The sequence below is a fragment of the Oncorhynchus mykiss genome, chromosome 12, assembly GCF_013265735.2.
Source record: "Oncorhynchus mykiss isolate Arlee chromosome 12, USDA_OmykA_1.1, whole genome shotgun sequence".
In the NCBI taxonomy this organism is placed as follows: Eukaryota; Metazoa; Chordata; class Actinopteri; order Salmoniformes; family Salmonidae; genus Oncorhynchus; species Oncorhynchus mykiss.
Window position 1 is genome coordinate 62115309 of NC_048576.1, and position 11821 is coordinate 62127129.

The following is an 11821-nucleotide window of genomic DNA, read 5'->3' on the forward strand; positions in this document are numbered from 1 at the left end:
GGAAAGGGGAGGAGACAGGTTATAGAAAGATTTTTAAGCCTTGAGACAATTGAGACATGGATTGTGTATATGTGCCATTTAGATGGTGAATAATGGGCAAGACAAAATATTGAAGTTCCTATGAACGGGGCATGGTAGTCGGTGCCCCGGTTTGTGTCAAAACCTGCAACGATTCTAAGTGTTTCCACATTCAACAGTTTCCATTGTGCATCAAGAATGCAAGAATGGTCGACCATCTAAAGGACATCCAGCCAACTTGACACAACTGTGGGAAACATTGGAGTCGACATGGACCAGCATCCCTGTGGAACGCTTTCGTAACTTGGGGGTTGCTGTGCGAAGTTGCTGGAATTACAATACACTGTCTTACACGTCGACTCAGAGCATCCCAAACATGCTCAATTGGTAACATGTCTGGTAAGTATGCAGGCCATGAAAGTACTGGGACAATTTCAGATTCCAGGAATTATGTACAGATCCTTGAGACATGGAGCCATGCATTATCATACTGAAACATGAGGTTATGGCAGTGAATGAATGCCACGACAATGTGTCTCAGGATCTCGTCACAGTATCTCTGTGCAGTCAAATTGCGACTGTGTTATTTTCCATAGTTTATACCTGTCCATACCATAACCCAACCGCCACCATGGGGCACTCTGTTCACAACGATGACATCACCAAACCGCTTGCCCACACAACGCCATACATGTCTTCTGCGGTTGTGAGGCCGGTTGGACGTACTGCCAAATTCTCTAAAATAACGTCTGAGGCGGCTTATCGTAGAGAAATTAACATTACATTTCTCTGGCAACAGCTCTGGTGAACATTCCTGCAGTCGGCATGCCAATTGCACACTCCCTCAAAATTTGAGGCATCTGTGGTATTATGTTGTGTGACAAAACTGCACATTTTAGAGCCTTTTATTGTCCCCAGCACAAGGTGCACCTGTATAATGATCATGCTGTTTAACCAGATTCTTGATATGCCACACCTGTCAGGTGGATGGATTATCTTGGCAAAGGGGAAAACACACACAAACAGGGATGTAAAAAAAATGTGCACACAAAATTTGAAATAAGCTTTGTGCGTTTGGAAAATTGTAGATTTTTTTACTTCAGCTCATGAAACATGGGACCAACACTTTACATGTTGCGTTTGTATTTTTGTTCAGTGTAGTTAACGAGCCAAAGCCTGAACCAGTATCTGGGCAGAGGAGATTATGAATATGACAAGATCTCCTCTCTGCCCAGAAAACTACCATTCACCAGCTCTGTCAAAATATGTTCGTTACTCACCAGATATGCCTGCCCTGCCTGCTACTATCGTCACATACTGCCGCTATGCACTTCCAAAAATGTGTCAGTGGGGTCAGATATTGTGTGTGACATAAGTATGTACGCACGGAGACAGATACACAGTCCCCTCCCCGATTTCATTGTGTAGGACAATGACAACATTGCTAATGCCGCCAGTTGTCTTGAAAGCAGCATCAGAACTCGGAATAAAAGTCTGCGTGTTCTTTTGCTTAGAAATTCCTATTGGTTGATTCTGAAAAAAAAAAAAAAAAGGGATTATTAGAATTTAATAGGATCTCTATAAGTCCCTCCTATTACCCATGGCGCTGGCTTGTACAATAACGACTCTGGACCTCTACTTTGACTACACTACCTAGAACCTAGAAACTCAACGGCCACTGTACAAGGTGGGACCTGTGTGGTCCAGCGGTTGCAGCCGCTCACCCTGGCACGCATTTGTGCCAGAGTCGGCATGGGTTCGAGTCCGGCCCACTGCCTTTTAGCTCACCTTCCCCATTTCCAGCACTTGAAGGTCTCTTGGGCGGAACCAGAGACTGGGATTGGTCCTTTGAAAAAGGACACTGTACAAGAAGCCATGCACATAATAACTGAAGATACTGGCATAGGAGAGCAAACTGGTTGGTTCAAAGATGTCTTTATTACCTTTTCATCTATTACCGTTGACAAAGACATTCTGAACAATATCTGCAAGCCGGAGGCACTGCATGGAAATAAAACCTAAAAACACCTTTCTTACACAGACACCCACAATGTATTTACAGATGTTATCGTAGATCTTACATGGCTTGGTTTTGTTTTGTTGTGCTCCTCCCTCCCACCTTCGCAATGACCCAAAGTACACAGCACATTCTCCCAAACGTCTTGTTGAACTCAAATGAACTAGAGACCTTTGACGCCACCTGGCTGATAGCAACGTCACCCCACTCCAAACCTAGTTTCTAATGGTTGACGATAAAACAGATCAGCCACAGTATATATATATATATATATATATATAGTACACACGGTCACACAGTGATGATAGAAAAGCTTGTCGAATAATATTTATAACAAACACTCAAAACATAATACTCAGGTGGTCTTCACTTGAGCTAAGGAATGTGCCCAATATTATAGATGAATGCATGTCTGTAAGCAAGTATCTGAGTATGTGTGTGGCAAGCTCGTGTGTGTGTGTGTGTGTGTGTGTGTGTGTGTGTGTATACACGTATCTGCAAAAAAAGGTGTGCGCACATGGCTAAGAAAGTGTGTGCATCTTCCCCATCCAATCATCACTGCAACGTAAAAGTCCAACACCACCTCTACAGTCACCACTACCCAGGGGCGCAACTTTTAGAAGTGGGGGGGACAATTATTATTATTATATATATATATTTTTTAATCCTTTCAGATAACCACTCCAAACAGTCTACCCGACCGCTCGGAGCCGTCCCGCATGGTCCTAAAGCACACCATTGCCTCGTTTTATAATCACATTCCAATGATAAAACCTGGGGGCGACAAAAATGACATTTCAGAATGTGTGTGTGGGGGGGGGGGGGGGGGGAGGAAACATGTCCCCAGTGAAAGTTGCGCCCCTACCATTACCAGTTGGTACAAGTTGCAACTAAGCACTGGTTCAGGGTCAGATATGCTATCCTCCTGATGGTCAAGGTTAAGAGTTGTGGTTGGGTAATCTGATCCTAGATCTGTGGCCTGGGCAACTTCTACATTTCACGGTAAGCACCTACACCTGTTGTATTTGGTCCATGTGACAAATAAAATGTCATTGGCTTTGATTACCACAGTAAAAAAAAAAGAAGAAATAATGAGAACAAAAAAAGAAAAGTAAAAGCTGTAAAGACCATTTCAAATCGTTACTGATGATGACGACAGAGAACAATAAAAACAACCATAGGAATTTAAATATTAATAGGAACATCAATAGTAGTGACTTGGACGTTACCACTTAGAAAAAAAAGAGTATTTCAAGATAACACGTATCGCTCAAACCCTTGGTTATGAAGTCTACTAAATAAGGTGTGGTGGAAAGTGATTCGTGTTGGCTAGTTAGCTAGACAATATTAAAGCCTGCGATGATTTGCTCGCATACAAAAATATACCACCACGGTTTACTTTTTCAAGGTGACACCGGTTATAATGTCAGGCTTTACAACACTATACAAGTAGGCTTTGATAACAGAAGGTTTAAGTTGTTACAATATTCTAACTAAAATAAATAACCATCATCAGTTTGGTTTTTAAAAAGGTCCCCTGACTAAGCTTACCTCCATCTTTGCTACATCACACAATAATATTTGTTCTCACACCTTCAACTCTATTCAACAAACACAGCAACTCTGACTCTGCTTTCTGTCTGTGTCCCAATCCTCTCAAATATCCTCATTTCCTTGCTTAATTTTCTTGTCTCCTTCCCTTCGATATCACTAACGTTTTTTCCCACCCAATGATTTCACGTCCTTTCCTATCAGTGCTCAAGCGGCGACTAAAAAAAGTGGGTTATTTGAGACTTTTGGGACACAGGGTGCATCTCAATAGTCTAGTGGCTTCCTCTCCTCATCTCCAATCCTTTCTCTCGTCTGATGTGAAATAACTGGATGGGTAAGCAGTATTGACTTGTAGGCATCCACCTTACTGTTTTCACCAATCGCTTGTTTTCCGATCAGTGCAGATGGAAAGGAAAGGACACGAGGAAAGGAAGCCACTTTAGACTATTGAGATGCACCTCCCCCCTCCTCTCACTCGGCCTTGCTCCTCTCCCTCTCACGGTCGGACACGTCGATGGCAGCCATGTTCCTGGAGGCAGTGATCAGGTGCAGAACGCTGATGGCAGACTTCAGCACACACACCACGGCACAGACACCAAGCAGCCACTGCAGCCACACTGGAGAAGAGACAAGAAGAAGAAGAAGAAGTCCCGTTGTTTCCACATTGCCCCCTTCCTAATGTGTAGGACCTGCTGTACAGACCAGCTATTTAGCAGAGGATTACTATGCTTCTGTGAGTGAATATGAGCCGACGTATTTAGACCGAGGCAAGAAGGGAGGGATATTACAGCGGGAGAGAACGGAGAATGGAAGATATGCAAAGGGAGAGAAAAGAGAAACTAAGAAAAGAAGAGGTGTGGGGGGGGGGGGGGGGAATGACAGAGTGAAGAGACTCACCATGGGGTTCCTCAATGTAGTAGGAGACGTAGAGCAGGCAGAAGAAGAGCTCGTTCCCCATACACATGACAAACAGCACCGGCTATGGAAGACAGCAGTTAGATCAGGCTGTTGGCACACGTACGTGTGTGTGTGTGTGTGTGAGAGATGGAGTGTATGTAATAATTGTGTGTGCATGGGTGCATGCTAACTGTTAAGAGTGTTGGGCCAGTAACTGGTTTGAATCCCCAAGCCGACAAGGTGACAAATCCGTCAATGTCCCCTTGAGCAAGACACTTAACCCTAATTGCTCCTGTAAGTCTCTCTGGATAAGAGCGTCTCCTAAATTACTAAAATGTTAATGTAAAGTGTGAAAGGACTTTTTTTTTGGTGGTGTGTGTGTGTGTATGACCATGTTGGTGTGTGTGTGTGTGCGAGTGTATGACCATGTTGGTGTGTGTGTATGACCATGTTGGTGTGTGTGTATATGACCATGTTGGTGTGTGTGTGTGTGTGTATATATGACCATGTTGGTGTGTGTGTGTGTGTGTGTGTATATGACCATGTTGGTGTGTGTGTGTGTGTGTGTGTATATGACCATGTTGGTGTGTGTGTGTGTGTGTGTGTGTGTGTGTGTGTATGACTGGATTTCTTACACGGGAAGTATAGTAGAGGCGAAGAATGGGGTTTCCAGATAGATCAATGGCCTTGTGGCTGGTGGATCCCTTCATCATTGAGCTGAGACAGAGAAAGAGTGTGACAGAGAGAGAGCGACAGAGAGAGAGCGACAGAGAGAGAGCGACAGAGAGAGCGACAGAGGGGGCAGCGAGAAAAAGCGGGATGGAGAGAGAGAGGGAGCCCGAATGAGAGAGATACATAATGAGAGAGAGAGAAAGAATGAGAGAGAGGTTTAACCTTTAATTCAGTACAAGGACATAACACCACCATTTTCATCACCATTACATGTGATGGCCCTGGGTGTATCTCAGTAGTCTAAAAACAGCCTTTTCTCCATCCACATTGGGGGAAAAAAAACACGCTAAAGCAATATTGTGGGTGCCTACTACTGGGAATCAGCTGTCACGTGCCCATTCCTTTCAAATCAGTCGAAGGAGAGGATTATTGAGATGAACCCAACATCTCTGTTAGCCACACTGACCTAGATAAAAATCGGATGGACCAACAACCTATACACACACTTGGCTGTGGATGGGGTGAGGAGCCCCAATACAACTCAAAGAAATGGGCGACAAACCCCCCCCCCACTTAATGGACACAAAACATTCACTGAATCCATGATTATTTGTGTAAATCGTATGTAATGTACAGTTCATGGTTCTCCGAGGCTCTTTTGTTACGTACCTGTGCAGGTGGAGCCAGTGGCTGGCGATGTCCAGGCTCATGCTGATCTGGAAGAGGAAGGTGTAGGAGGGATAAAGCAGAGCTAGGTTGACCAGGAGACACATGGTGGCACAGCGGTCTGTCAACATGTCCAGCATCGCACCAAACTTAGTGCCTACAGGACAGGGGAGAGACAGGGAGAGGTTATTTTTGTATAGCACATCGATTTATACAAAATGATTACCCAAATGTTTTTTTTTTTTTACAAATTATGTGAAAAGGAATTAGAGAATGCTGTGCAGGAACTTTAACCACCGGCTGGCAAAGCTCCAGATAGCTTAGACATTTGCAAACTGTACGACTCAAGTGTCTGGAAAATGTGATGCCATGCAGTGTGTTTTACCAAAGACAGCGAGAACACAAATCGCTTCACTCCCAATCAATAGACTCCTAAAGTCATCACGATACAGTATTCAATATGTCTGTCTAGGTTTGGGTGATATACCTTTAATACTGTATACTGGGATTTCAAAACACAGACTGATTTTCAATGCATTTGGTTTGCTTACTTTCTAGCTAAGTGGCTAAATGTCAAGACCAATCATCTTGGTTACAGCAGAGACATTCAATCCACTCCTGAATCAAGGTCCCTGTTGCCTAAATGGTTTTGTGTGTAATTATTATTATTATATATTTTTTTAAAGATTTTCAATACTGCCCCTTATATGCACTTCCGGTAATACCGTGTACCTCGGTATGGTACAGAAACGATATGACTGTATGAAAATCTAGACACCGCCCGACCTTATGTCTGTCGGCTGCAGACCACTGGAGGTTCCCACTGGTCACTAAAGACACATATAGGCAAGACTGTGTACCTTCACATTTCCGCTCTGTCTATTGTGACATGCCTTCGCTTCTGCCATATTCATACTCCTGTTTCAGGCATGTTTCAACCACTCGCCCGATCGTTTGATTTCCATTCATGCCCTTTAAAAAAAATATATATAGTTGATAATTGTTATCGACGACAGGCCTATCACCTGCTGCCATTGCCGTGATGACAAACACCGGCAAGTGTCCAATGGAAACCTCCTTGTGACCCGCCGTGTTCGACATGAAACCCTGATTAAGACTTATTCATTACCAGTGTTATGAAACCTTACAGATGCAAACGGCAAGTGTTTTAGCCAATACGCAACACAGACACATCAGCATCTCAGACAAGGACTTTAAACCTCAGATTCTGTCATTTGTGCAGCTAATGAGCTCCGGTTCATGACCACGGCACTACTTTATAATAGAAGAGAAAGGACAAAGGCGAGAGAAACATTCTAGCTGTTATTCTCCAGGATTGCCTGAAAGCCAGAGACAGATTTAGACTTGGAACAGCTGTGGCAATATGGGCAGGAACTGTCATACTCCGGGCGAGATGTGGTCCAAACTGTACAAGAGGGCCCCAAGTGACAAGGATCTACCGGACGTGGGCATCAACAGCGCCCACTAGTCCTCCAGGCCCACTCCTCCGGTATGATGGAGCATGTGGCTGACCCGTCTATGTGGAGAGGCTAAGCAGGGGGAGGGTAGCCCTGGTCATCTCCACGGTGTTAGAGGTGATCCTCATAGCCAACAAGGAGGTACCGTTGGGACATGGTGGGGGGGGGGGGGGCATGCTGCATCTGGTGTTTGCCCAGGGAGAAGGCCTTGGCGGTGCGCAACTGGATGGATGAGTATCTGAAGCTCGTGCAGATGGATCTGGAGACCGAGCCGCTCCTCCTTGAGGACACCAAGCGTGTGAAGGGTTTAACCAGCTTTAACCTGACCGCGCGCCTAAGGAACGCAACGCTAAGAGACAACCAGACGTCCTCCCGCCCCATGGCGCACCGGGTCAGCGGAGCCGCCTTCCACTCCCAGACGCTGACCGAGCGGGCTTGACTGGAGGAGGGCCACAAGACGGTGGGGGGCGAAGAAGACATCTACCTACAGGATCCACAGGAGCTGATGGGAGTGTCTGGAACCTAAACCCCATATGGGATGTTGAATCGACTATGCTTGGTACTTCCTGCTGGGTTCAATACGTGAGAGCAGAATAAGTGGAGGAGTAAATCTGTTGATTTTCAAAGCCGTGATCTGAAGTACTGTCAAGTAAAAGGATTTTGTCGCCAAATTTTTATCAACAAACAACGACGGGGGGGCAAAGAGGTACTTCACCGACATCCAGAATAATAACGTGGGACTGTCATTGTACCCACCTAATACTAAGTTTGTTGCAAAAATAAAAGTGTTGCATTGTGTCGTGTCGTGGTGACTTTTTTTTTATATGGACCTAGGTAGGGATTAGCGGCTCGTGCACACGAATAGGCACGACACACGCGATCCATCTTCCCTGTGATGACCCAGTTCCACTTTCTGTAATTATGATTTTTTTTTTCCGTTTAAACAAATAATATGGATAACATGAAGCGCATCCCGTCCGTATCATTTCATCAGGTAGCCTAATCAGGATTTACCTTTAGTGGACAGCAGCCTTATAAGAACATTGTTCCGGTCTTTGATATCAGCACCAGGCTCATATCAGTCCGACTCTTGAGACCCAGAGTGTCTGAATAAATCTATCATGGGTTGACTCTATCACAGGGTAAAAACGACATGAATAGTTGTAATGGTGGTACCTTGGTTGAGGGCGCGGGCGGCGTGCCCATCAAAGGCATCCAGGAGGGCACTGAGCAGGTAGAAGAACACAGCTGGTACGGGACAGCATGGCATCAGGTAGAAGGCAAGCAGAGCCAGCACGATGCGGGCATAGCCTAACAGAGAGGATAGGATCAGAGGAGAGGGGAGGACGAGAGAGGAGGAAAGAGGAAAGGGGAGGAGAGGGGAGGAAAGTGGAGGAAAGAGGAGAGGGGAGGAAAGAGGAAAGGAGGGCCAAGGGTGGGTGAAGGGAGGTGGTGGTGTTAAAAACAGGATTTGGCCAGCCCAATGTGACAACGCATTCTGAGACAGAGACCTTCGCCCCCTCTCTGCGAGAAAAATCTCTAGGCATTCTAGTGAGCTAGATCATCTTAAAGATTTTCGACAGAGAACATTCCCATCCTAAGAGAGTCACTAAGAAGCCACACATCCGAAGCCCTATCCCTAACAGGACGGTTATGTCGAGGCCCCCCATCCGATTTGGGTTTTGATTATAGACTTTAAATAGAATATCTGAACTCTTTAAAAATACTTGTTGACTTTGTGTCTGTCTGGCATGCCAGATGGATGAAGGATCTACTTTTCCAACTGTTGGGTCCATTTTTCCAGTCAAGCTCAATCAAGCCCAGATAAAGCACTTGAAATGAATTCAAATAGTATTTAAACCAACCCAGGTCTGGCACACAAAACAATCCTTCCAATACATAGCTAGATGGTGATACAGGTTGCTGGCACTGGCGCCTTCACACTACTGTTACACTACTAGCCATCTCTCTATAGCTACGTGTATTGTGAATATACAATGCATTCGGAGAGTATTCAGACCCCTTGATTTTTTTCCATATTTTGTTGCGTTACAGCCTTATTTTAAAATTCCACATCAATCTACACACAATACCCCAAAATGACCAATCGAAAACAAGTTTAGACATTTTAGAAAATGTATTACAAATTTAAAAAAACAGAAATACCTTATTTACATAACTATTCAGACCTTTTGCTATGAGACTCGAAATTGAGCTCAGGTGCATCCTATTTCCATTGATCATCCTTGAGATGTTTCACCAACTTGATTGGAGTCCACCTGTGGTAAATTAAATTGACTGGACATGATTTGGAAAGGCACACACCTGTCTATATAAGGTCCCACAATTGACAGTGCATGTCAGAGCAAAAACCAAGCCATGAGGTTGAAGGAATTGTCCGTAGAGCCCCGAGACAGGATTGTGTCGAAGCACAGATCTGGGGAAGGGTACCAAAAAAAATGTCTGCAGCATTGAAGGTCTCCATCATTCTTAAATGGAAGAAGTTTGGAACCACCAAGACTCTTCCTAGAGATGGCCGCAGGGCTAAACTGAGAAAACGGGGGAGAAGGGCCTTGCTCAGGGAGGTGACCAAGAACCTGATAGTCACTGACAGAGCTTCAGAGTTCCTCTCTGGAGAAGGGAGAACCTTACAGAAAGACAACCATCTCTGCACCACTTCACCAAATCAGGCCAGACAGAAGCCACTCCTCATTAGAAGGCACACGACAGCCCGCTTGGAGTTTGCCTAAAGAACTCTCAGACCATGAGAAACAAGATTATCTGATGAAACCAAGATTGAACTCTTTGGCCTGAACGCCAAGCATCACATCTGGAGGAAACCTGGTGGTGGCAGCATCATAATGTGGGGATGTTTTTCAACAACAGAGACTGGGAGACTAGTCAGGATTGAGGGAAAGATTAACATAGCAAAGTCCAAAGAGCTTTTTATATTTTTTATTTGACCTTTATTTAACCAGGTAGGCCAGTTGAAAACAAGTTCTCATTTACAACTGCAACCTGGCCAAGATAAAGCAAAGCAGTGCGACAAAAACAGAGTTACACATGGGATAAACAAACGTACAGTCAATAGCACAATAGAATAATCTGTATACAGTGTGTGCAAATGAAGTAAGGAGGTAAGGCAATAAATAGGCCAATAGTGGTGAAGTAATTACAATTTAACAATTGCAGATCCTTGATGAATACCTGCTCCAGAGCGCTCAGGACCTCATGGGGCGAAGGTTCACCTTCCAACAGAACAACATCAGAACAGCACACAGCCAAGACAACGCAAGAGTGGCTTCGGAACAAGTCTCTGAATGGCCCAGCCAGAGCCCGGACATGAACCCAATCGTTCATGGACATCTCTGGAGAGACCTGAAAATAGCTGTGCAGCGATGCTCCCCATCCAAACTGACAGAGCTTGAGAGGATCTGCAGAGAAGAGTGGATAAACTCCCCAAATAGGTGTGCCAAGCTTGTAGCGTCATACCCAAGAAGACTCGAGGCTGTAACCGCTGCTTCAACAAAGCACTGAGTAAAGGGTCTGAATACTTATGTAAATTTAATATTTCAGTATTTTAATAGATTAGCAAAATGTCTAAACTGATTTTGCTTTGTCATTATGGGGTAGTGTGTGTAGATTGATGAGGGGAAAAACACAATTGAATACATTTTAGAGTAAGGCAGTAACGTAACAAAATGTGGAAAAAGTCAAGGGTTTGAATAGTTTCAGAATGCACTGTAATAGCCAATTCATGATGGCAAAACCGGCTCAAATCAAAACACAGATAACATTATGCTACGATTGACTAGGCTGATACCGTAAACTAAGTCACTTCTGTACATCACGCTGGTCCGTACAATTGACCTTATTTTAGCGCCCAAAAAACGTAATACTTCCAGATCAACTGTAATATATATATATTATACCTACTGTAGCTAGCTGCTAATTTGCTAACGCAATCTAGCAAAACATTTTAGCCAGTTTTCATTGGATTGGCACCATCCATGTAAATAGAAACTCACCGATCAAATTCGGAACGAAAAGGAAGATGTTTTCCTCGGCCATTGCAGTGGTATTCAGGTGTTTTCGATAAAGGTTATTTTCGACAAAACGACAATATTTGTCTAATTCCACTCTTCAATCTTTAGCTACAGTAACCTTCTGACTTCCTCGAATGTAGATTTTTATTTTTGACATAATGCTGTGCGACGTCAGACTTCCGGTGAGACGCACAACTAGGCACCTCCCCTTTAATTGTAACACATCGTCCCAAATGACACCCTATTCCCCTATATAGTGCACTAAATTTAATCAGAGCCCTATAGGTCTTGGTCAAAAGTAGTGTACTAAATAGGGAATAGAGTACCATTTGAGACATTCTATAGCCTCAATCATCAAGGACAGGGGACAAGAAATCAAGCTATTTTTGGCTTATGAGGGCACATGCACATCGTATGCATGCATGAGTGTCCTACTTGCTATTACTGTATGAATGATCCATGTACATACGGTAAAT

The 11821-nt window shown here is 44.2% G+C and overlaps 1 protein-coding gene across 1 annotated transcript; it reads right to left on the reverse strand.

The window, feature by feature from the left end:
• Positions 1–1937: 1937 nt before the first annotated feature.
• cdipt (CDP-diacylglycerol--inositol 3-phosphatidyltransferase (phosphatidylinositol synthase)) lies at positions 1938–11539 on the reverse strand. The gene is made up of 6 exons (XM_036938006.1): positions 11328–11539; positions 8476–8610; positions 5825–5978; positions 5119–5200; positions 4484–4565; positions 1938–4203 (listed from the first exon to the last, which is right to left on the reverse strand). Exons 1-6 carry the CDS (start codon positions 11368–11370, stop codon positions 4058–4060), a joined length of 642 nt encoding a protein of 213 aa, XP_036793901.1. The 5' UTR covers positions 11371–11539; the 3' UTR covers positions 1938–4057.
• Positions 11540–11821: the final 282 nt, after the last annotated feature.

Coding starts and splice junctions, on each gene's coding strand:
- cdipt (XM_036938006.1), bottom strand. CDS start 11,370: ATGGCCGAGGAAAACATCTTCCTTTTCGTTCCGAATTTGATCG. Junction 8,611..11,327: donor TTTCGTTCCGAATTTGATCG/GTGAGTTTCTAT, acceptor CCTCTCTGTTAG/GCTATGCCCGCATCGTGCTG. Junction 4,204..4,483: donor CTACATTGAGGAACCCCATG/GTGAGTCTCTTC, acceptor TCTCTTCTCCAG/TGTGGCTGCAGTGGCTGCTT.